At 41.0% G+C, this 27,119-nt stretch overlaps 1 protein-coding gene across 1 annotated transcript; it reads right to left on the bottom strand.

Moving 5' to 3' along the window:
- Window positions 1–652: 652 nt before the first annotated feature.
- LOC114566240 (choline transporter-like protein 4) lies at window positions 653–26,455 on the bottom strand. Its single transcript, XM_028594566.1, is given in 24 exon segments — window positions 653–1,309; window positions 1,595–1,679; window positions 1,766–1,885; window positions 2,532–2,592; window positions 2,746–2,822; window positions 3,111–3,214; window positions 3,796–3,874; window positions 3,876–3,891; window positions 4,107–4,366; window positions 4,544–4,646; window positions 4,801–4,893; window positions 5,587–5,686; window positions 6,206–6,328; window positions 6,694–6,806; window positions 7,066–7,149; window positions 7,638–7,758; window positions 8,009–8,069; window positions 8,275–8,406; window positions 8,491–8,590; window positions 8,698–8,776; window positions 11,748–11,821; window positions 12,021–12,069; window positions 25,558–25,582; window positions 26,450–26,455. Coding segments are annotated over 24 exon segments (2,190 nt in total). The 3' UTR covers window positions 653–1,184.
- Between the last annotated feature and the right edge of the window lie 664 nt (window positions 26,456–27,119).

The raw sequence follows: 27,119 nt of genomic DNA, 5'->3' as shown, positions 1-27,119 counted from the left end.
CTAGATCTAATGAATCAAGTGTTTGGCACATTCACACCAGGGTCAGAGATGAAACTGTAGGATGGACAGGATGGCTGCTGGGGCTCTTCATTGCCTGCATATTTGTCTGTTCGAGCTACACTTTGTATTATAAGGCTTATGTGACACTAAAAACAAGTGATGGAGGTCATGATTTGACAGACTAAAATTGGAGACGTGCAAAACCATATGATGTAGAAGATTAAAACTTCATTTAAACATAGACTTGTTTTGTGTCGTCATTATCTACATTTTAATAATATCAAAGGACTCTGTGTATCATCTTTTCATTACATTATTTAATTCAACCCGGGAAACAATTCATAGGCTTTAGAACAAGGAAAATGACTGCGTTATCTTGTTTTCGTTTTGAAAAGGGTAATCTAATAAACAAGATACCAAAGATTAGAAAATATCCACCAATATGTCTGTCTACATTTGCCCAAGACTATATATAAGCAGAAAAAGTCAAAGGGTTTAAATGTAGGTTGCTGGCAGCCAAACACAGTAGTTGACAGCTGGGTCATGTACAGTTATATTTACAACTTTTACATTATATTCAATATAAGCAATAATGTGGTCATGAAAATGTTTTGTATTTATATTTTTACAAATATTTGAAAATATAGCACGATTAAGAACTTTTTTTTGAATTTGTTTAGTTCCATAAGCGGACGAAGATGGATGGATGGATGGATGGATGAAGAAATCACATCCTTCCTATAAGTCCTCTATAAAGGATTCTCAGCCAAAAGTAGAACAAAACTAAATCTTACCCGCATGAAAGCTGCTAAACTGGATTAATGGACACAGTCTAAAACGTGTGCAGTGTTAATGTGCAATCGTCTGAACAGAAACCAATATTCTTTAAAATAATAGAAGAAATATTTTGGGACTTTGAGTCAAATCAAGATCAAAAGCCAAATCAAAGATTGTTTTAACAAACCTTGCAACTTAAAATTTAACAAAACATTACCTGCATTGACACACTCAGTCTTTTCATGTGTACAGTCATTAATACTACATATGCTCATAAACACAATAAAACAATTATTTAAAAGTGCAAATTAGTTTTGGTTAACTTGTTTGGAAAACAATGGAGTGTTAAAATGTAATGTAAAATAAATAAAGAATTTGGGATAATGACCACGGTGGGAAAATGTTCTTCAGTCTTTGTCTTTGCCTTTACCCTTTTTTGGTGCTTTGTTGGATTTGTTGAGTATCTTCATGAGGTTTTTGGACATAAAGTATGGCTTCTGTAAAGATCCATCGTTCCGCTCCAAATCCTCCACTGTAAGAAAAAGAGCCAAATTGAGTGAAGTGATGATATAGCTGGTTTCGGTGTGTATTGTTGTGTTATTTAATTAAATTCTTCTAATTAGATCCTAGTTAGCTTCTTAGCTTGAAATTGACATGTTAAAATGTGGTTATCTTAAAATGATTTGACTATATTTGCATGTTCCAAAATCTTTCCTTACACAAATAAAGATTCCTTGTGTCGGTAGTATTTCTGTGTGAATAACGTGACTGGTACAGGCGTTTAAAAACACTCGGTAAACTGCAAAAATCTACTCACAGAAGCAGAGGAAGAGTGTATCGACACACATGTTGTACACACTGAAGAATCCGTGAGCTATGAGGTAGCTACCAAACACCACCGTCTACAAAAAACAGATTTGGAAGAAGAAGAAAAAAGAATTAGAACAAACTAAATATCAAAAACAGAGAAGAACCATTTGTAACTTACAATAATTGGCATCCAGTAGTAGTTGAGGGTTTCAGATTTGAAGGTATTGCCTGGTAGCACTATTCGTCCAGAGAAGAAGAAGAAGGACAATACGCCTGCAAGAGACAGAGATTTCAGTGTCTCCAATCTTTCCTGACGCATTCATGTTCATTTCGTATTGGGCTTCATTGTATTAACAACACATAGTCATTCATTTACTGCATTTATCTTTTTTTATTTAGGTAAGATACTAAAGATACTCAGAACAAAATATTGTAAATCTGAATGTTTAGTCCAAATATATTGGTATCAGCCTTCAAAATTCAATCCATCAATATAAAAAAAATAAAATAAAAAAATCCATCAAACCCATCCCATTTCTTTAGTCTTGGATTTGCCTAAGGAGGCCAGTATACACAGAACTGCATGTTGGATGGTGGTTGGCTGTGTCCGACAATTTCTGTAACTTTCGAAACGACATATGCATGGAGGTGAGAAAGGAGCCACAGTTTTAACTTTTCTCTCCACCTCTCTTTTTTTATACTTGTCACACAGCTTTAACGTGTACAAAAAAAAGTATCTTCATGAAAAGACTGTCTGAAGATATGCGCAGTTATCCCCGTATTTAAATGACATCACGACTCCCGCCTCTCGGCTGGCTCTCCACTCTGCCTTCCAGTGTGGCCATTCCGAACAACTATTAACACTTTTGGTTTCCAACATAATCGGACAACACGTCGTATGAACTGCTTCTTCTCTAGTCTTCTTCTACTTACCTACTCCTCACGACCACCAGCAGCTTCCCGAAGAGCAGCAGCAGGTCTGTCACTTTATCAAGCACCACGACCCTGAGGGGACACAGTCAAGAGTCAGAGAAACACGACACTACTCAAACACATGCAAATATATTCATGTTAGGAACAGGTCAGACAACATGTAGCCAGCCAGCATTGGAAACACTAAATCTCATTTAGAATAGGGAACATGACTTCAGCACAAACCTCACGACATTTCTCATGAGCAGGGAGAAAGCATTTTTTTAGCCGAGGGCATAAAAGTTTTTCCCATAAATGGCAATCTGTGGAGAAAAGAAAATCAAGAAAGTCTATATAATACATTATATAATATACATTATATATAATATATTATATGAAAACATTTTTGTTGTGCTGCTCAGTAGGTTTTTAACAGTCAGTAGAAAAAGCGTAATTTAATTTCCAGCAAAGCATGTTTTTTCCCCCCCCTTTTGATAGTACTTTGTATGATTTAAGATGAGTGCTACAAACATATTAATTATTACCACAATAATAATAGTAACAATTAAGATAAGAGGACTAACACCTGTACAATAATATGCTGTGCTCACCATGATGTAAGCGTTCCTATTGATGAACTTGATGAACTTCTCCAGACACCAGAGGCAGCACTTCAGACAGCACAATATGAAACGTGCACATGGATTCTGCGCCGCTGGAGATAAGAAGCCAAAACATGTATAAGTAGCCCGTCATTTATTGGACTGTTTCTTTTCTGCATGTCCACTGCCTGCAAATCTTTAGTATTCATTCATCCACTGAGACATTTGTAAAATAGGACTGGAGATTAAGTAAAGAGACTTTGAAAATTGTGGCTGGATTCAATCTCAGAGAAAACAGATCTTCGCAGTCCTGTAAAAACTATGCTTCTAAAATGTCATCTTTTTATGAGGTAAGAAAAACAGCTTTGCTTTGTGACTATGTATTTTTTTCAGCTAACCCCATGGGTTTGTAAAAGTTTATTTACGTACCCATAAATTAACATGCTGTCCTTTAGTTTATCTGAAAAAGATAGTTGTTTTGGACAGTGACAGCATGTGGTTTAAAGGGCCGTATTAATGCATCGGCCAATAATCACTGAAATATGTCCTGGGATTCATATATTATACCCTCAAGACTAAAAGCTGCACTGACTAAACTTTGATCCGATGTCAAGATTAGGATTTAGCAGATGAACATGTTCAGTATTCTTTTAGGTAACACAGACAGTGAAATAAGGGTAGGTCAGCCTCTTACCTTTTGTTTTGTGGTCAATGTACTCCAGAATCATCCTTGCTATCTGCACCAGGGTCAGGATCAAAGCACCAAATGCCAAGGGAGCCCACATGGTACCTGAAATGTAAAAAGATGGTACCGTCTCACTGTCTGGCTGAGGTCTGCTTGCCCAAACTGTTATGTATAGGTCTAATGCGCCCTCTAGGAGCCAGAGAGGGAACTGCAGTCCGCCACTATGTCCTTTGATGTACTCTGAACTTTTGGGTGAAGTTCCATTTCTGCATCACCCTCTACAGGTATTTAACCAATGTGACAGCAGCTCATTAACCTACCTGAGTGAGCGTATAAAGCTACCACACACGGGAAACATGGGGATGTCAGCTGGTTTGGTGAAGGCCCAGTAGTAGGAGGAAAAGGCACCGGCCAGCGTACACTGCCCCAAGGCGATGACGAAGTTGACACACCAGAGAAAAGCCACCACGTTGTAGATCTGCAGGTTGAAGAGGTTCCTCTGGAAGAGACCCTCGTTGTTGTATTTGATGAAGATGCAGCTGGCTGAGGGGCAGCCTGGGTAATCTGACGAGTTGAAGTTCTGAGAGGACGAAAGAATTAGAGAAAGAATGATGAACAGTTGGCGCAACATTTTCTAGATGGCTAGAATTTTAGTTTTACAGGGGAAATATTTTATATTATTATATTATAGTTAGATAAAAATGTGAGAAGGTTTCACTGTTTATGTCCACCCTAAGTTCCCATTCTGCCCGCTCACCTGAGGGTCACAGTCTGCAGTGCCATTGATCATCTTACAGTCACTCAAAGTGGAGTTGAGAGCCACCACTTTGTAGATAGGGCCTCCTGAAGTGGCCAAATATCTACAATCATCAGTTTAGGAGAACAGATCCTCTGGACTGTAGAGTAACAAATAAACACACAACCTCAGACATGTTTTAACAATAGTCTGTGCCTACACACGGTGGTATTAACAGCATGCATCCAAACATATACACACATAAAATTAAAGGATACAAAGCAGTGGCGCCCCAGTAAGCGACACACACCAGCAGGAGAACAAAGGTGACCAGAGGGTACAGCAGGGTGGACATCATGTGGCTGATTGCCCTGTAGATTATGAACACACACATCGTGAGGTTATGCCGAGGTCATATACACTTTTCACGGAAAGATACAAAAAAAGAACAATATTTAAACATTAACCTGATTAACCTTTAAAGGTGCCCACAAAACCGTTTTTACTTGCATTTTTTGAAATATGTTAGGTCCATAAGTGTTTGTGTTATGTCGTGAATGTGAAAATGAACTGCCACCTCCTCTGTCACCTCTAGCCACTGAAAAGAAATAAGCGGAGAAATCAGGCCAATTACAAAAGCTGGTCAGTCTGACATCACGTTGCCTAGGCTCATTACTATTCATGAGCTCGCCCAGTTGCGCTGGGTAAAGGATGCTGATAGCCAGGCTCTCATTGGCTAGCTGTTAGTCAATCAGAGTCAAGCAGCTTAGCTCGTTGAACATTAATGAGAACTGGCACAAACTGAGCTGAGTCTTCCTGCAGGCTTTCTATACCACGCTAGAATGGCTTGAAACAAGGTAACCAAGGTATTTTATTTCCACAAAAATTTTTATAGAGTCCATGGTAGAACTTCAGACATTACCACAAAGTAATGAAATATGTGTGGCAGGGCACCTTTAAATAAATTCCTTTTAAGATTGAGAACATCTCACATTAACAAACATTGGTTAATATTTGGTGTAAACCCTGTGGACAGACTTTTACTGTGTAGCATTAGGACTCACTTGCTGGACTCCTGGATGAGGGCGATGGCTATGAGGATTCTGGTACGCAGGAAGATGAGGGTCAGGAGAAGGATCGCCTCCACCACAGATATGATAATCACTGGGGGCAGGGGTAAAAATGTGGTTTAGAAGACCAATATCCAATATGAACTACAAGTTGCAGCAATAACAATAACCCTTACATCAGGGTTATCTTTTATCAGAAGTATTTTACAATGTAATAAATGAAGTGGTGTTGTAAACATGACGTGTGGCTCGTGTGTATACCACCAATGGTTTTATTGAATTATTTTTTGGATGTGGCTGTGATTTGGCATTTATGATGTCATTAGTTATTTCAATTTTATACGTCTCATTTCCTCTGTAATGGTATTGTATTTGCCTGTGCAAAAAGCTGCTGTGTCTTTTTATTCAACAGAGCTTTAATTTCTAGTATACAGAGATCTTTTTCTTTGTTTTGATCTTTGTATCCAGAAGCTGACGTAATTAGGTTTTTGACATGAACACACCTGCCCACACACCACACCTACAAAATTAAAAAAACAACAGAAAAACAAAAAAAAAGATAAGACTTATCCCTACACTGTGAGAAACCTTTTGTGATGTTAATCAGACTCACAGAATGCCAGCCAGGTCTCTTGGACTTGCAGGTAAACCGCGAAGTTAGTGGTGAAGCCAATGTTAGAGATGGTAGCATTGGCTTTCTTGTAGTTGGCATACTCCCAGTAGCAGTGCCATATACCTGCAACAGAAACACTCCAACAACTGAGAGGCTACTAGGCACATATATTTTTGTCATAACAAAAAAACTGCCCTTGTCGACTTTGTGTTCTTTTGAGCTCCACTTGTTCACAAGCGAGGTTAAACACAGGACCAGCAACACTTGTTTTTGTGAGAGTCAGCGGCAAAACTTTGCATTCATAACCTAACTTCTAATAAGGAAAGTTATTTATCCAATCCACAGCCTTTCTGTTCCACATGTTCAAGTGAATTTCCGAGCAGAAAAGAATGGAAGAAATAGTACAATTATTAATATTTCTTAAGAAATCTATACTGGAACTAAAAATCCTACTTTGCCTTAAATAACTGCTCCAGGTGAGTGTTTACCATATGCCCCAGCGCCCAGGACTCCTATGATGAGCACCCACACCATGACTGGAGCAGTGAATCTCAACAGCAACAGGAACAGCATACTGACCACCATGGCTATTAGCAGACCACTGGGGTAAATGAGGGGAAATGAAACCGAGAATTACAAATAAAATCTAAAACCAGTTTAACAAAGGATGAAGAGGTTTAAGAGTTAAGCATATTTTTATTAAACTATAAGAAATATGACATATAAAATGTATATCAAATGAACATAACAACGTGTGATCTAGAATTGTTTTGTCATAAAATTCTATATAACAATTAAATGCTTATTTGATACAACCAGGAGTTCAGCTCTGTATTGCTGAGCAATAGATGGCAACTCACAGGAGGATCCACGGCCATGACGACGCAAAATCCTCAAAGATGCGGACGCCAATCTCTCTGGCATTGAAGCCATTCACAATATCCCTAATGAAGACAAAAGCAAGGACAGGCTGCGTTGGCGACAGTTCTCCTTTTCAAACAGTAAAAGTGAAAAGTAAAGGGTCAGGTAAAACAAATACAGCGAAGAAACTACTAAAAGTAATGTAGTGGTAAAAGCAGGCTAAAAAGATAAGAGCTAACCCCAGACACTTAGTATAGAGAGACAGAGAATGGACCTTTGTATGTGTTGTAAAAACAGTAATGCGCTAACTCTCCAAGCACCAAGAGAGCATTTCACACGGCATCTAAGGCAACAAGAACAACTACAACCAGCTGCTACACTAAAAGTCAACACAAAAACTCATGAAGCCACTCACCCTTTGCTAGTGATGAGCAGGAAAAAGAAACGTATTAAAAAGTGTATTTGTCTTCATATGTGCAGTTATCTGTGATTTAAGACCATGTCCTGAAATTAAGAGTAATTTTGTTTTCAAATCAACACATGATGAGGTCAGGAATCCAATGGATCTTACCCAGTACCATTCTTGATTATGCCGACTGTGTCATTGACTGAGGAGGGTAAACCTGGAATATTGGAGAATTTTGGAGGGATGCTCCCCAGCGCTGAGATATCGGGCAAACATCTCCCCAGCACTAACAGTAGAGAAAATAATCAGCTTGAAGTGGATGAAATTATAATTCATTATTTGATTTGTTGATCTCTTATTAACTTTGCAAACTTTGCATCACAATCCACCATCCATTGAACATACTTAGACATAAACAAAAGGTAGCAGTATACTTTCTGTTTAGTAACAGTTAAATTAATACAAATATTTAAACGAGCAGAGGCGTGTAACTCATGAGCAGCCTTTACTACAGTGCTAATGTGTCCACCGCTTACCAGGGATTGTGGGCATGTAGAAGAAAGGACACAGCTCCTTGATAACAATATCTTGAACAGTCTGTAAAAACATGATCATGTTGTTTAAAAAAGAAAAATTACATTTGAATGGCTCAAAGTGTCAGGTTATTTTTGCTGATTATTATGCAGCCCATCTTTTATAAAAAAAAAAATTCCTTCACTGGAAGAAAACAAAAAAAAAAGGTTGCATTTGGGATTTTTTTGTGGACATACAAGTTTACAAATGGTAACAACATGGGACTTACCAGCGAAGTATTCATCAGGTTTATGGATGGCACACAGAGGCTTTGATTGAAAACGTTTTTTGGCTTTACGTCTGGAAAATAATCCTTTATTTCCACAGCCCAGAACTGAGTGGGACAGCTGTCCACGCACACCTACAGGTAGTGAATAAAGAAAAATGTTTCTGGGACACTTGGAAAGTAACATTAGAAACAACAAAATCAAGCAGCCTTCTCTACCTGTGTGGTTGGACACTGAAAACCATTAAGAGCAGTTGCCATAACGTTAATAGATGTGGAACATTTGAGAATGTCAAAGTAGAGCAAGTTGGGTTGGCCTCTGAGAGAGAGAAGACAGAAAGAAAGAGGTGATTTTTAATCAGTAAAATGCATATTCATTATCTCATGTAACAATGATATAAAAAGGCGAGAGAGAAAAGTGATTACTTATTTGGTCCAATGCCACAGAACCATCCAGTTGAGTTTCTTGGATAAAGAACATGTCTAGGATCCCCGAAAAGCCAAGCTGATAGAAAAAAAATGCACATTAAAACAGAGATAAGGAAAAGTCAATGACGTAAAAATGAATGAAAAGTTAGTCACGCAATTTCGATTTTATGTTTTGCACTGAAAACAGTTCTACTGTATGTTTTTACTTAACATAAAAACTGCACTTTTTTGCGTTTGTTTGGGAGGGATGTGAAAAAGATACTCTACTGATTTACTGATTGAGGCGTGGGTGTGAATTTGGTGTTACACCAAATCTGTAACCCATCAGATCCTCTAAACTGATTAGGACATTTTCAGTAAACTATAAATATTTTTATCACATTTAATCAATCACATACTTTATGTATTATGTAATATTATATTATATTTGGTTAACATGTCAAATATTTAGATTGGGTCATAAATGATCATTTTTGTTGACACCTTTAAAAAATAAGGTGTCTTATTATTCCTTTTTAATCCTATTCAGGTCACAGAATTTGGTGTAATACCAGCAATTAAAGAATTGTTTCAGTCCAACCACAAGAGGGCACACAGTCTGACAGGATGCACTTTCAAGTTTTGATAAACATTTCTGTTGTTCCTATGGAGTTTGGTTTGAATGCACTTATTGTAAGTGGACAATAGTGTCTACCAAATGAAGAAAATGTCCATGTATTGTTTCTTTATCTGAGCTAGACACACACAGGCCACCTCTGTTGATGTCATATATTTACTGATATATTTGGTTGCTAAGAAATAAATCCAGCCCTTATGTACAAACACTGGCCTGTAGATATCTTCACTTAACCACTTCAACAAATCAACCTTAGCTAACCAATGCTTTTGAACTGGCTCCACTAAAAGGAAATAGCTGATTATTTGGGACACACTCGGCGGCTGACACCCTTTACGTATCAGCCCTCTCTGTTGACTCTAGATAAGAGAGTTTGAACGAGTTTGATGACAGGGCAATAAAGAGCCACTGTCTCACATGAAAATCAGTTGTTTGTATGTAATATTATTACTCAACATATAAAATGTACCTCTTTTTTTGTTTTAAAGCTATAGTGCGTAGTTGCTGTCACCCCCATGAGGAATTCTAAGTAATGACAACAAAACTGTCGACGCGTCCACATGATACAAGCCTTCCATGATCGCGCCCCCATGCCTCCTCGATGCAGTTGCTAGCAGCTAAGGAGGACATGATGGACTCTTCAGAAGAGGTCATTATCTTCACTTGAGTTTCTGCGCGGGAAAGTCGCCGGTGTTGAAGATAAAAAAGTTAAAGCCATGTTTATGTTTTAGTACAATATACTTTTAGGTAAAAAATGTAACTTAAAAAATGTAAACTGTTGTGTGACTGAGTGAAGGAATGTTTCAATACTGATTAAGCCTAATCAGCAATTGTCTGGCTCACACCTTCTCAAGCATCTAAAGAATTGATTAGGTCATGGCTGTTATTTAGCATGAATGTAGATGCTCTAGAAGACTTATTGTTTAAACAACTTTTGGGGAGCCACTCCCTGCGGGGCCAGACTGGGTTAGAACAAAGGAAATGCATATCTCTGAAGAATCGGCACAACCATGATAAATGACCTTTGTCTGTGACCTGGAGTAAACCTAAATTCAGAGTTGTGTCCTTATCCTGAGGGACAGGAATATAATTTGGATCCTGAGATGATCTCAGGACTGCAAGCCTGGGACCCGACAAGGGAACAAGGTTCTGCAGTCTGCTGTTTACAGTGTAGGCTATTGTTTTGTCATGTCGCATGGCTGCAAACTGTGACCCCACAAGGGGAAGCATATGTCTCGCGGTCCACTGCTGGCAGTGTTTCATGTTTTATGTTTGACTGCGTTTTGTCTTGTCGTTTTCATCATGTTGTTCATTAAACCTTTTGCTTAACTTTCAATTCGACCCCAGCCTCTCCTTCCTCCTCAGAAATCGAACAAACACGTCTTTTTAATTTTCTTAACACCGGACAACACAATCTTCTGAACATAGCCAGACTGAGAAATACAGAGAGAGTTGTGTGGAGCTGATAGTCTTAATTAGCTTTGTAGCAACTCATTTGGCCATGGCCAATGACGTTCATTAATATCAAAACGTTCCACACTAAAGCTTTAATAATAAATAAAAGTATACAAATTACAATACATTAATTTGAAGAAAGGTAGGAGAGAAAAAAAAAACTAAGGATAAATAAATAAGAATATTCAATGAAATTCACTGATAAACAGTTAAAGCATTGTGGTAGCTCTGGCCCAACTGTGGAGTTCTTTCTATTTTGCATAGAATGACAATTGTGATATTGTTCCCCATTAACTGATTAAATGACTGCAAGCTTTAAAGAAATAGTAGAGATGTACTACCAAAGAAGTGAATATAACAAGAATTAAATTGATTTGAGGCAGTGACTCTTACAAGCACTGCCTCACAGCATTCAATGGAGGGATTGAGCAAGCCATGGTGAAATGTCGAAGAGACACACAACATTGTCTGAGGTTTTAATGGAGCAACTGCATTTTGGAACTCTGACCGTTGTGACAGCTTAGTTACTTTGCTGGTTAGGATCTACAGCACATAAATCCAGGAAGTAAAACCACAAACTGTCATCTTTACACTTCAGTTTTTGTATAAAATAAACAAACAAGATCAAATGTGTTAATAACTGAGCTTTAGAGGAGCTGGTAGGTGGATTTTGTTGGCTAGCCGCCCCCCCCCCTTCCCCCCCTCCACCCCCTCCCCCCCTTCCCCCCCTCCACCCCTTCCCCCCCTGTACCCAGTTTTGGTGCTAAGCTAACCAGCTAGAGCAGTAATCAATGTTCTTATGTTCTTATCTAACTCTCAGCAAGAAAGCAAATAAACACATGTCGTATGTTTAACGTTTTTCTGAATAAACAGAATAGACAAGAAAGACTCAGAGAGGAGATGGTGGAAAACAATGATTAGGTATCAGTGGGTTAGGGAACGAGGGACGGTGTTGGTGTTGTCAGTTTACTCTCACCTAAAATCCCGACTACTATGTAGCCGAGGATGACTGCCATGAACAGGATACAGCATAATATATCAGTGCACCCCCTGATGAAGAAAAGAGAGACAGCAACAGGTTAAAGTGAGTTGAGGCTGAGCTTTGCATCAAAGTTTGCCTTGGGGCTGACAAATGTGATTCAGTCAACAACAGAAACTTGGCAAACACACAAACAGCTAGACTGAGGATTTGGGGATTGAAGGAGATAGGTAGAGAGAAGCAGCCTGTAGCCAATTGAGACAGATTCACCTTTTCTTAATGGGTCCATTGAATGCTGGGTCAAACTCAGCAGGTTCTCCTGGGAAAAGAAAACAACATTAGCTAGCTTTCAATGCAAATGAATCGCTGACAGGTGCACTGTTCGGTTCTTTAAGAATCTCCCCACCGAACGGGGCATCAGGAGAGGACACGTTGTTATGACTCGTTGTGGTTTTTATTTACACTGATTGTTTCTCCATATACAGTTGTTTAGTCCACAAATAGCAGGTTATAAACCTGTAGAAATAGAAAGGCTATGGTGTAAACAACAATATTAGCCACATACCTAATATACCATATTCTCAATAATATACAAATGTACATATATAGAATATAAAGTTTAATCTAGGCAGTTCTTAATATTATAAATATTATCATTGTACATAGTGTTTAAACTCAATGACTAAACAAAAGTACATATATCTAAACACAATAATGCACATCAATATCAATGTTACACATTAATCCAGTAACCCAAACCCACAGGGGTGTACGTTGGTCTAAAGTGAAAACAGTGAGTGTAGTTTTAAATAGCGACGCTGTGCACAGCAATCCATTACCAATGTAAATCAATTGACTACATTTCCCATCCAGCACTGCAACCAGGAAGTAGCTTGTGTGACAGTGAGATGCACCAATTTCAAACATTTACTGGAATATAGTCACGGATACTATAGAGTCGACAGCGTTAAACATCAGACTGCACATAAGGTTTTATCAGTGTGACCAACGTAACAGTTATCAAGCATACACATCGCGCACATACACATCGGCAACACAGCAGTAGCGCAACAGACAAACAAACTTAAACCGCAGCTCAACGTAGCGAAACAGCAGCTTACCGGTGGCGCATCTCTCCTGACGAGACGACGTGTCAGAATTAGTACTCGGTCCCGTTTATTGCCTATGCCCATTCATTTCTGTATTCTAACACATCGTCTTTTTCCTCTTTTGGGTTCTTACTGGTCCACGTTTCAACTCTTGACTGGCCCATACTTCAATCAGGTAAGTCCCTCCCACCTTTTAACCTGTGTTACATCGCTGTTGAACACCCGTGACGTAGTGAACGCTACACCTCCCACTTGACCGCCTGATCATGTGATTTAAGGTGGTCACAGACGAATCATTACATTATACCACACTACATTTATTACATTTGTTTTCTTTTTTTTTTTTTTTTTTTTTTTTTTTTGTTTGAAAGAGAAAGAGAGAGAGAGAGAATGTCTTGGAGTCACTGGTCTTCCACAGGGATGAAGACTACCAGTCTTCTCACGTCTCTCCGCAGGATGACTGACGTCAGCTGCTGAGGGTTCCTCCTACGTTGCCCAACTATTAGGGAGGCAGGGAGGCCTGCACACGTCTTAACGTCAGCGTCTCTCACAAGTCCTCTCTTGTCAGGGTACACGGCCTGGATCCGTCCAAGCCGGAATTGCCCTCGCAGTGCGTTTTGATCAGCAATCCAAACAATGTCACCGACTGCTACATTCCGTTGGATCCGGTGCCACTTTGGTCGAACAAATAGGTTAGGTCCAGCAAGTTCACTCCACTTCTTCCAGAACATATCCACACCAATCTGGATGGCTCTGAGACGGCGCCAGGGATGGGTGCACAAGTTCATTCCTCCAGTATCTCCTCCTCGCCTGGTTCCCCGAGTAGAGTATTGGGAGTCAAATACTCTATAGAGTCTTCTTGTTCTTGTGCCCTGGCGTCAATCGGCCTTTCATTGGTGAGGTTAGCTGCCTGGTAGAAGAGGGTTTGGAGTTCACCCCAGGTGAGAGAACTTGTTGTCCCTCCAAGGCTAGTAAGAGCCCTTTTTATGAGCTTGACTGCAGCTTCTGCAGCCCGTTGCGATGAGGTGCGTCAGCTGGATGAAAGTTCCATGCCCACACTGTCCCAGTCCTGGCGGCTTTGTCCTCTATGGATGCGTCCCGTGGGTAGCTAAGTACCTATGTAAGTCTTGTAGGGCAGGTTTAGCTCCAACGAAATTGGTTCCCCTATCTGACCACAGTTTTCTGGGATGACCTCTCAACGCCACAAAGCGAGAGTAGGTTTGGAGAAAGCTCTCAGACGATTGGTCGTCAACGAGGTCCACATGAACTGCCCTTGACGCCATGCAACAGAATACTATGCCCCAAACCTTTTTTCCTGTTCTTTTCTTGACCGCATCCTTGATTTCGAAGGGGCCGAAGAGGTCAAGTGTGGTATACTCAAACGGATTAGCACGCTGTGAGCGTTCTGGCGGCAGATCACTCATCATCTGCTGGCACATCTTCCCTTTCAGTTTGCGACACGTGATACAGTCGTTCACAACTTTCTTTACTATCCTCCGCCTTGCACAATCCATGCTGTCCTCCTGGTGCGCAGAAGCGTGGCAGCAACACCTTCATGGTTCTCGTTATGAGCTTCTCTTGACAGTAACGTTGCGAGCCATGAACGAAGTGGAATCAAAGGAACAGCTGCTCCATCTTCCTTCCAGGACTGGATTCGACCTCCACAGAGAAGGATTCCTGTGCTCTCGTCCTTGTGGACCACCAAACGGTTCAGTGTTGAATCCAAGAACTGACTGCCATATTGGGCTTCGAGGAGCAGGTCTGTGATGGCTTGTGCTCTCTCCTCAGCTGACAGGATAGAGCGGTTACCCTCCCACTTTGATAAGTCTGGTGCCTCGCGTTTTCTCAGCCAGGTTTCTGCAGCCCGTCGAGTCCAGGCTATGGACCCACACAGCTTAGACAGGGAACTGAAGCGTTGAGGTCCCACAAGGCGCACCAGTCCAATCGCCCAGGGCCTTCCCTGTCTGTCTCTTGCGGATCTTGCACCCGGGACAGCGGATGCGGTCGGTCTCCGTTGACTCCTTCGTGCTTGCGGTCCGCCTTGATGTCAGGCCCGCTGAGGCCAGTTCTTCCTTTTGACTGGGCCCTAGTGACCACTGCTGAGAAGGCTTTCCGCTGAAGTTTTCCCACATCTTCAGCAGCAGAGGATATAATCTCACTGGCCATTTTCATAGGCCAGTCGGTCTTGGGCAATTTCAAAAACTCAGGACCTTGCTGCCACCTCGACCCTTCCTTAAGTTCCTCGGGAGTTGCACCTCTGGTAAGTATGTCAGCAATGTTTCGTCTGCCTTCAATCCACCTCCAATCTTCCACATTTCCGGCTTTCTGAATCTCACCGATTCGATTAGCGAAAAAAGTCTGGAAACCATAGCTGTCCTTTTGGATGGCTGCGAGGATTGTTTGGCTGTCCACAAAGTGGATCCATTTCTTGACTTTAATGTGGCAGTGCTTTTCAAAATACTTTTTTAGGCGGGTAGCGAAGACCGCGCCACAGAGTTCCGCCTTGGTCACATCTCCTTTTTGGTCGAGTGGGGTGAGTTTAGCCTTGGATTCCACCAATTTCATTACAACCGCTTTGTCTCTAGTTTCCCACCGCAGGTAGAGTACGGCTCCATAGGAGGATTCACTTCCGTCTGAGAACGTAATCCCTGTTGGAGGGCCTATAGCTCCTGGCGGTGTGAGGCTTCTCTCAAACCTTACCTGGCCAAGTCTCACGAATTCTTCAAAAAGCGTTATTGCGGCTTCTCGTAGTTTTAGTGAGAGCGGGGTATCCCATGTGTCTTTAGATGGGTTATCCTTGCCAGCTTCCTGGAATGATTCTCGTACCAACATCACTCCCTTCTGCTTGACTGGTGATGCAAGACCAACCGGGTCGTATAATGCGGCGATCTGGCTAAGAAGTATGCGTCGGGTAAGGGGATTTGGTGTACCTTCCCTGACATCTTCCATGCTCAGATTATCTCCGGTCCTCATTTTCCCTCTTTTCTTAGAGAAGTTGATAGAAGTCAGCAACCGAAGCTTGTCTGTCTCAGGTTCGTAGCCGACCCCAAGCGCTTTGTTCTCCCCATCATGCATTTGATTGGGCAGTACCAGGGTCCTGGGTACAGTTGTTGCAGCAGGGCTCCACCCTCCCACTTTGGCGTGACAGAACCCACGGTTTGAGGAAGAAGCCTCCCGCTTTCAAAATCTTCTCCACCCCTGTGGTGATCCTTTCCAGCGTCTTGAGGTCATTGTGTGAGGTCAGGATATCATCCACATAGCTGTCCTCAGTTAGAGCTCGCCGTTCTTCATTCATATCAGCGAACTGACTAAGATTGGCCGTCTCCCTCATTGCAACTTGGGCGATACATCCTGCGGGTTTATCACCGATATTGACTCTGACGACTGCAAACTCTTCAATGTTGTCCACAAGCTTGTCTCTCCAGAGAAAGCGGTGGAGGTGAACTTCATTATCTTTCAGCCACACTGAGTTATACATCTTCTTCACGTCACCCAGTGCAGCATGGAGACCACTCCTGAACCTCAGAAGGACACCTCTAATGGGATTGATTACGTCGGGACCCTTGCAAAGGAGATCATTTAAACTTATGCCTCGGAACTCTTGGCTACTATTCCACACGATTCTCACAGGGGTTGAGGAAGAATGAGGGTTCGGTGCAACCAGATGGCTAATGTACCATCTAGGTCCTTCCCAGTTGTTAATGTCCTCCATTGTGAGTTTTGCAGCGGCCCCTCTTGATACCATTTCATGTATCTGTTCTTTGTATGCAGCCTTCCAAACAGGTTCATTCTCCAGACGTTTCTCGGTGTTTCTGAATGTTGCCTCCACTGCCTGTCGATTGTCTGGCAGTGTTGTGAGGTCTGTCTTCCAGGGATAAGATGCGTCCCAGTGGGGAGAATTGCTGTGTTTGTCCGCCAGCACGTATGTTAGGCACTCTTTTATTTTTTCAGGTCCCGCTCTTCCTTGAGGGTCATTTCTTTTCCACCAGGGGGGCACCTACCACACTTGCAGCCACCACATTGAGGACTGCACGCAGCTCCGATGCTGTCCCACCTGAACCACTCAAAGACCTCCTTGTTGGCGGCGGTCGCAGTGCTCCGGACAAGCGCATGTCCTTCCTCTTCTTGAGGTATGATGGTTTCTTTATACGCTATTGAGGCCGATCTCATGGTCCTTGCTAGGTGAGTTTCAGAGCGGTACACGGCCAGGTCGACGGTCTCAATGAGATTGGGATGGGTTCCCCCAACAGTCTTTCCCAGCGGGCCGTCCCAGAGAACGAGGTCTTCCACGATCTTGATAGGCTGGGGAACAAGACGACCTTCCCGATGACTGATAAGGAGGTCAATCTTTGTGGGACGGACCAGTTCGTCTCTGGGTACATTCGGGAAGAACTGCTGCAGTCGCTCAGCAGTGACTGATTGAGTCACCTCCGCGATGTTTTCCAGGCCATAGCAGAGTATTCTATGCTCTGCCACTTTCCCCTTGGGTGTCTTCACCTTCAGCCGCAGGGAATATCTTTTGGTCAAGACCGTCTTTTTCATCCCCCCGACTCCATGCACTATAAGCCTGATATTCTCACCGCACAGTCCAAGGCGATCAGCTGCTTCATTGGTGATATAATTGGTGTCAGATGCGAGGTCGATTAGGGAGCCAATAAGGCAACCTGAGTTTGTTGTTACTTTCATCAGCATCATCACCACTGGATGCTCTTGTGGTCCATCTCCAGCCTTGGTGCATACAGTTGATGATATCTTATTTGAGAACGCATTCTTGTATTTCTCCCTTTGTTCTGGAGTAAGCTCTGCCAGAAACTCCTCTTGTTTGTTGGTTAAGCCAAGTTTCTTTCCTCCAAACTCTATGGTACTCTGCTCCTCACTGCTGTTGTCCTTCTTCGTTGGTGGTGGTTTAGGACACAAAAGGTAATTGTGGTCCGACATCCCTCCTTTCCGGCATTCAACTTTTGGACAGAGGTATCTGGGTGTGCATCCTTTCCCATCCTTGGGGTGGGGCCGCAGACACTTGGAGCACAATCCTAGCTTCTTTACGTGGGCCCTTTTTCTCATGAGATCTTGCTCTCTGAAGACCTTGCAGGCAAATAGCTTGCCGGCATGGGAGTCATCTCCACAGGCAGTACAGCTGGGTTTGTCTTCCTTCTGACCTGCTGTAGATTTAGTAAAAACCATCCTCCCTCTCTTATCTGGGTAGTCTGCAGCACCCTTTTCCACGGGGCTTTTATCTACAGGGCTTGGTTCCAGCTGATCCAACTCTTCCAGAATCTCCTCCTGCTTCTTCAAGAATCCTAGGAGGCATTCAAAATGATACCGTGGAGAGAACCTGTTTGCTGGGTCAGTTTTGTGCATAATCCACTCCTTCTTGAGTGAACTGGGAAGCTTGCTTTCAAGAGATTGAGCAACAACACGGTTTTTTACAGCATCCTCTTCACCGAGAATCTGGAGGTTGCACAGTGCTCTTTCCACAGCCTGAATCAATTCAATGGTTCTTCTTGGATTGTTTCCTTTGACAGGTGGAAGAGATTGGACCTCGTTGGTGATCATTAGGACTATTTTCGCTTTGTTCCCGTATTTGTTGTCCAGCAGCCTGAACATATCATCGGCAGATCCACAGCTAGATAGAACGAGATCCTTCTTGACCTTTTCGTGGAGACTATTTAATAAGTGGAACCTTTTTATACATTCCACCCCTTGTGGGTTACCCAATCCTTCTAGGTCCTCCCACTCAGTCTTCCAGCGATAATAATCCCTCATGTCACCAAAGAAAGTAGGTAGCCGTGCCCTTTCAAGACTAATTTGAGGCTTGAGATTAGGGTTTCCTTTGGTCCCTTCCGGGCTGCTTTGCTGTAAGAGGGGTCGGGTGTCCGTGTTCGGTGCCCCGTGTACGCCTCGGGCTTCAACTTGAGGTCGGCAGACATGTCAGGGAGAGAAAGGGAAAAATCATCTTGTCTTGGATCACCAACTGCACTGCCATCATCTCCCAGACTTCTTTCTCTACCCTTTACTCTGTCTGCTTCGTCGTCCTCCAGTTTATCAGACAACGCCAGGACCCTCTTCTTTAAGGTCTTATGGTGTGTCCTGAGATCTAATGCCTTCGGACCAGGAACCAACTCCTTCCACTCTACCAGCATGTCTCCGAGTTCAATAACCTCTCTTTCAAGACCTTTATTCCTTAGCCTGCGGTCCTTAATTGACTTCCGAGGGTCAACTTCCTCTTCCTCTGCCTGAGTGATGGCCGACTCAACGGTTTCAGCCTGCCTGAAGAAAGCCTCCTTTGCGTAGCTGCTCCAAAAGGTTTCCTGGGTGATTCTCTTTACCTCGAGGAACCTTTTCTCACACTCCGCTGTCTTTACGTCAATTTGGGTTGCATATTCAATAACCTCTTCATCTGTTGACTCCCTCAGGGCTTCAGCATACTCATATCCCGCATCTGTGACCTTAGAAAAGTCCGTTCTGAAAATCTTCCATTCTTTGAGAACTTCAGTCGGTTCCAAAAGTCCCGGTTTGGTGAGAGTATGAGCCCTTTTTGTGAATGAAGCCTGTGCTCTCGATCGCACACTCTTCAGCTTTTCCAAGTCTTCCATTTTAACTCCCTTTGTGTTTACTGGAGAGCAACGGGCAGTTTGATTAATGATAAACTTGGGGTCAGACACAGAAATGAGAGGCCAACTAATCCTGGGTTGATTGGGCTTCCTTGATGAAGCAGTCCGTGGCTGTTTTGCTGCACTCAATCCAGTGCAGTGGGCCGCGGTTTATAACTGTTCGGTTCTTTAAGAATCTCCCCACCGAACGGGGCATCAGGAGAGGACACGTTGTTATGACTCGTTGTGGTTTTTATTTACACTGATTGTTTCTCCATATACAGTTGTTTAGTCCACAAATAGCAGGTTATAAACCTGTAGAAATAGAAAGGCTATGGTGTAAACAACAATATTAGCCACATACCTAATATACCATATTCTCAATAATATACAAATGTACATATATAGAATATAAAGTTTAATCTAGGCAGTTCTTAATATTATAAATATTATCATTGTACATAGTGTTTAAACTCAATGACTAAACAAAAGTACATATATCTAAACACAATAATGCACATCAATATCAATGTTACACATTAATCCAGTAACCCAAACCCACAGGGGTGTACGTTGGTCTAAAGTGAAAACAGTGAGTGTAGTTTTAAATAGCGACGCTGTGCACAGCAATCCATTACCAATGTAAATCAATTGACTACATTTCCCATCCAGCACTGCAACCAGGAAGTAGCTTGTGTGACAGTGAGATGCACCAATTTCAAACATTTACTGGAATATAGTCACGGATACTATAGAGTCGACAGCGTTAAACATCAGACTGCACATAAGGTTTTATCAGTGTGACCAACGTAACAGTTATCAAGCATACACATCGCGCACATACACATCGGCAACACAGCAGTAGCGCAACAGACAAACAAACTTAAACCGCAGCTCAACGTAGCGAAACAGCAGCTTACCGGTGGCGCATCTCTCCTGACGAGACGACGTGTCAGAATTAGTACTCGGTCCCGTTTATTGCCTATGCCCATTCATTTCTGTATTCTAACACATCGTCTTTTTCCTCTTTTGGGTTCTTACTGGTCCACGTTTCAACTCTTGACTGGCCCATACTTCAATCAGGTAAGTCCCTCCCACCTTTTAACCTGTGTTACATCGCTGTTGAACACCCGTGACGTAGTGAACGCTACATGCACCGTTATCATGTTGCATTAATCAGCAACTGTATTTGGTTTCAGACAGATAATCAAGGACACAGTTTATCACTCACTTCTGTAATGGCACTTAACCTGCAATTCCACCTCAAGGAAATGCACTGCTGATTAAATCAGTGTATATGTGTGTGTGTGTGTGTGTGTGTGTGTGTGTGTGTGTGTGTGTGTGTGTGTGTGTGTGTGTGTGTGTGTGTGTGTGTGTGTGTGTGTGTGTGTGTGTGTGTGTGTGTGTGTACAGTAGTTGAAATACTGGAAATAGGGGAAGTTGGTGTGCATAAAAAATTTTCAGGGTTAGCAATAAGAAAGTTTGTCCTTTTCTTAGAGTTAATGAATTGCAGTGTACATGAATGAGGAAACACTTTTAGAGCCAAGAGAAGGAATCATGTATTTTTATAGGTTAGCTGCTTACAGGTGCTTTACAATAAAACCACTGTAACAGAGGTGACAGGTATTACAGGAAAGAAATGTGTTGTTTCCTGAAAACAGAGAGCCTGACCCTGTGAGCAAGCACAAACAATAAAATCTAGTGTGTCGTTCCTCTCACACAAGAACTAAAAAAAAGTTAACATTAGTTCCTTCATGTGCTGAGAGAGTAAAGAGAAAAGGGATCAGAGTTGAAGCACAGCCTTGACACTAGCTCAGGCTTATTTGACTAGAATTTGAATTTTAAAGCTTTCGGAGGAGGGAGATTCACAGAGGTTTAATAATTTTAATTATTAAAAATGATCTGAAAACTTGTTTGAGGAGATCCCAACTGAAAACATTCCTATAATGAGAGTCATCTGTGAGTCCCAATTAGCCTCCGTTGCAGGATAAACTGCTCAGTGTACAGTAGGATTGTGGGAGACTGAGGGCGGGGCAGCCTCCTTCCACATTTGGTTGTCAGGCAGTATGCCAGGCGGAGTGCCAGGACGCTAGTGCAGGCAACAACTGTATGGCCAATAATAATAATTACAAACAGTGACATAAGAGGGCCTGGATTAATTTTGACAGCTAAAACTGTAGAGAGAGCTTTGAAAATAGCATTTCAATACCCCTCTAAGTTGGGGGTTGGAGCGAGAACATGTTGCATCTGCAGACTTCGATCACATATAGGGTTCATTTGTGAGTATATCTTAGCTAGTTTGGACTTGGAGAGATGCACCCGATGTATCACTTTAAATTGAATCAGAGTGTCAAGCACAGATAGACGAAGAGTGAACTCTTTTCAAAATTAGCCCAGGTCTCCTCATCAGTTGTTATTTGAAGGTATTGTTCCCATGTGTTCCATGTTCAAATTTTAGACAAGGAAGGGCAGTCTAATTTAGAGATCAGCCCATGTATAGATGACATTGCACCCTGATGTCTGGAAAGACATGACAGCATCAATCATTTTGTTTGAGGGTTTATTGGGAGTAACACCCTTAAGATAATGTCTAATCTGTTAATATTGTTAAATTTTTTCTGACAACTGTTCGAAAAAGGGAAATTTGTTTTTTATAAAGAGGTCATTGAAGCAATTCAGGACCCTCCCATGCCACATATGTATTGTGTAGTTGGTGGTATGTGATCATGAGAAGAAGATGCCTTTGAAAAACACACACTCAAGTTGAAAACACACACACACAAAAAAAAAGAAATCTGCCTTTTGAGCTCCAGAACTTTACTAGAAAAATAATAGTGGTAAAAGGTTGAGATGGAGAGCCTGAACCGTGATAAAAAAAGTGTGCAGGTGTTCCTTTGGTTACGTGTCAGATTTATATCTGATACATTAAAATACTCATACATTCAAATACTAACATGCTTTCTCAATTTGATAGGTGCCAAAGGGATGGACATTTAGCCAGGCAGCTCACCATAATCATTTCTCATAGCAGCTATAGAGCTGAAATTATCTCCACTGGCTGTAATTTGAATCGGGGTGAATGGAGACTGTGTCAACACTGCGAGCACACTCTTGCATCAGGACATCAGAATAGGATGCAAATATTCAACCAGGATGCAATACATTTGCAGCTTTTTATTCTGCTCTAAGCCTGGCACAGTATCAGATTCAGTCTAGTAAACAATATACCAAGAAACTAAACACACACATTCAGAATAGGAAATGCTCCATTGAGCAGTGGTACACTGAAACTAAAATTCCCCGTTAGATGAGAAGGGCACTCCTCTAAACAAACTCCTCTCAGTAATATCTAATATGGATCTTATGTTAACAACCAACAAGTGTGTGAATGATGTCAATGCCTCTGTGCTGTTTCCTAAACCTTCATTTGTGGAAAATCTGAAAAACCACTCTCGGCTATGATACTAAATGTTCTCAACAAAGAAACCGGTTGATCAGCCTCTTGTCATGCCATGAGTGTCAGATTTCACCTCTGCTAGGATAGTGTTGTGTGTTTGGACTAAACGACAACGTGGACAATGGCTCACCGGGACTGTGTGACACATACTGTATAAAAAAGGACTTTTCAGTTTTATGCCCTCGTAAAAAGATGGAGGCTCAGCTATAAACCTTTAAACCTGGCTAGCTGTAAGACAATGGGTGTGACATTCATCCGTTGACCTTGTGTCTCTAATCTTACTTTACTTTGACCAAGTTAGGTAACATAATGAATCAAAAAGGTAATCAGTCATTTGGGGCAACAAATGAAGATAATGATCAAAGAAATTGATCACTTGACTGAAGGGATGCCTCTCTTTATGTGATCTAAGTAAATATTGTAAAGACTGTTGGTTTATTGTACAAACCTCACTCTTCTCTATATTTCACTGTGAAAAAAAAGGATGACAACAAGGTTAATTAGTAACCTGTCCCAATGGCAAAGAAAGAAAGAAAATCTTCTTTACAAAGTTGTGTAAAATATGAGGGGAAGGGATGTAATGATTTAAAAGTGATTATCTAAACTGTTTTGGAAGTCCTAAATACCTCTGTGGTTAAACAGGTCAAACCCATGACAGCAACAGAAAGGATTTCTTATTTTTTTTTAGTTTAGAGAAATAGAAAGGGTGCAACTTGCGATTCATTTTGATTATAGATTAATAAATGTATCATTTAGCATATAACATGTCAAATAATAGTGTGAAATGCCCATTAAACTTCTCCAGAGCCCAAGATGCAAAAGTGCAAAACCTAAACATAACTGGTTTACTACAGCATGGCAGAGAAAAGCATCAGTTTCTCACAATAGTGAAGCTGGAACCAGCAAATGTTAGGTTTTTCTTAACACGTAACTTTAAGTGGTAATCACTCACCAAATACTTATGACTTGTTTCCACTCTAATGGAGAGAGTTGCTGAATTTATTAAAAGTCAGTAGATGTCTGTTCATTAATCAAATTGTCTCTACCCCTTGTTACCTCAGCAGATTTAACAAACTTTCTGGTCAATGATTTGAAGAAGCAACCCATCGCATGCCAATTATTTCCCAACACTGAGTGTCTTCACATTCTTAACAGAAAAACAGGTTGCATTTGAAATGTGTAACTGCTCGAACAAGACAAAACCCAGACATATTGTACAAGTGGCAACAACAGTCTGAATTAGGAAGTCTTAATGTGTTCAACATTCAAAAGGATATCTACTTCCTCAAGGCTGCTACAACAGTAGAGAACTAGCAGGAAACAGATTCCCAATTAGAAATGATGATGATCATGAATTTACATATAAAAGGCATTTTTGTTAACAGAGGTTCAGTTGTCACCATGAGTAGTAAACGGCCAGATCCTACACTTTTTTTGTCGACATCTTATTCTCCGTTGTTTACATAAGTTATTTGAGGAGACATGAAATGCGATTAGATATTGACCGCCTCCAGGGAGGGTTTGTTTACTGTAGCCTTACAAAACCTCCCAGACTGTCAATAGATGTGTGACTCCATCATTTGGGCTACATCAAATACCACAAAGAGTAAACAGGATGCAGAGAAACAGAGATCTACTGTACACATGACTACAGACAGCTAAAAGTCAAACAGTCACAGGCAGGTATGAAATGTTCCAGCAGATCATACTCCAAAAATCTCCTCTGTGTCTTTTAAGACACTGTCGTTCTCTTTAAGTCTGTCTATATGACAACACTAGCCATTCAAAGACTCTGCTACGGCTGCATGAACAATATTAGAGCGGAAACAATTAGTTAATCAACAGAAGATTAATCTGCAACTATTGTGATAATCAAATAATGAATGTAAGCAAAAATAAATGAGTAAAAAGTATTTTTAAAAGCAAAAACAACAACAATTCTCTGAAGACCTGCAAAGGTGAAATTATTCAATATTCAATTTTTTTTTTTTTTTTAAAGAAACAATAAAAACAAAACTTTAATAATAAATAATAAAATATTTATTTATTTAATTTCTATAGCCAACTCAAAAGCTTGCTGTTTATTTTAAGCATTTATCTGTAGGTCAATTGTCTAGGATGTTTTGGCTCAGCTATAAATATATTATGACATACCGGTAACGTTAATTTAACAAGTTGTTGTAAACCATTAACGTTCATGTGAGTGTAACGTTCCCTCAGGTAGGCCTTGTTGGCACTCAGGTAGCAACTCACAAACATCAAGCCTACATTTGGCTTTAGGGAAATATTTCAGTTACTCTCTTTGGCTCTATTTCACTAAAAAGGAAAAAAATCTGGTGTAAACAATATCGATTTAGGCTGATAATTAGCTACCTATAACATGTAATATGACTTGAACAGAAGCTACAGTAAAACAGACAGTAAGACATCCATGCCAAAATAAATCACGTAATAAATCGTGAAAATCATTTGGTAAAATCAATTAGCCTATTACAAACTTTTCTTGCAACACAAAATGTGTTGAGAACTCAGTATGAGACAAAAAAATAGGCCAACATTATAGTTAGTAAACTTTACAGATAACTAGATGTAAACAGTGAACCCTCTGAGGTCGCTAACGTTAACGTTAACGGGCGATGTCTACTCACCATATTCGGAGTCCGGCTTTGTCTCCTGTTTTTACCCATTCTCCACCAGAACCTCCACCTGTATCTTCCTTAACTTCTAAAACACAACTTCCGTTGCTTAAAGTAATGCTAGGCCTAGTCGTAAAAAGTGTTTTGCAAACAGCTAAAATCGCGTTTAAAACGAGCAACACCGTGTCAGAGCGGCATGGTAACTAAGTTAGGAAATCTTTTTCTTCCTGGCAGTCGTAACTAGGCAGTGACGACATGAGCGCACCTGCTGAGGGATGCGCACCTGCGCATGCTATCAAAGATTGTTTATTACAATGAGGGATCACTCTGATCTGATTAAACCTCTCTCACAAAGAGTGAGAATGACTGCGTGATCAAGGTTAGTTGCTATCATAAATATACGTATTTATATCTATGAGTGGCTATAAGTATAGGCTACAATTTTGAAGTCCTTGTACTTTACCTGAGTATTTCCATTATGTGTGTAGGCCTACTCAATACTTTTACTCCACTACATATTGGAGGCACACCTTTTAGTACTAGTTTCTTTGCAGATAAACTATAAATCAACTAATAAATTATGATATATTATAAGCCAAGCTGTCCAGCATTATATAAAGTAGGCCTAAATAAAATTAGCCCCAAATTCACCAGCAGTATCAGCAACGTAATTACAATCCAGTAATGTAGGATTCTGAAATGGGCAATTCAGCATTGACTTTGAATGTATTACTTTTACGTGTAGTTGTAACAGAGTGTTTTTACACAGTAGTATTGTTAAAAATCAGAATACTTTTTGCACCACTGTTCATCAGGGGGCAGCCGCACAGAGGCTCTTTGGTAATACTGCTTGCATCACTAAAAGCACAATATAAAGTAAATTGTTGGGGCTCTAAAGTGATACCATCATTATGATCTTGAGGGCCCAACTCAGTAGAGGGGGGACTCTGTGTTCTAAAAGCACAACTTAATGAAGTTACCACAAGCTAATAACAAAGTCTTACGTACACGAGGTACAGGGTGGTAAACGTTTTTCATAATTTTAAGACTTGGCTTTTTACTTCCTGAAAGTAGCTCCTCCTTTGACGAGAGTAATATAAGTAGTTTTATAATAGTGAGCCAGTGTTAATCTTTAGACTTCCGTCCGATAGAGTTTAACATGCGCCATTAAATATGTAACCGGTGGTTGCCAAAGGGGGCAATCGGAGGCCACGAAACAGTTGCCAATTAAAGGGCCAAAGGGAGACCGGGCAACCTTTACTGTAGATCCCTGCATGGGAGTTTTTCCTGGCATTGGCCAGGGTTCATACGTTTTGAAAAAAACTGGAAAAGTTATGGAATTTAAAAAAATGCTAATTCCATAACATGCCTGGAAAGGTTTTGGAAACCTAAAAAGACCCAGAAAGTTTTGGAAAAGTAAATGGAATTATTTTTAACACTGCATAATAATATGTGATGTATTTTAATGTTGTCTTAATCTCAACGTTGTATTCAGGGAGAGATATTAAGAATCCCACTATGAGCCACATACATTATCATTCATGTTATAGTTAAACCTCTGAGGGTAAACTTTA

The sequence above is a fragment of the Perca flavescens genome, chromosome 13 (genome assembly GCF_004354835.1).
Source record: "Perca flavescens isolate YP-PL-M2 chromosome 13, PFLA_1.0, whole genome shotgun sequence".
Lineage (NCBI taxonomy): Eukaryota > Metazoa > Chordata > Actinopteri > Perciformes > Percidae > Perca > Perca flavescens.
The sequence above is the reverse complement of the archived record's forward strand: the minus strand, read 5'-3'. Positions and strand labels throughout refer to the sequence as shown.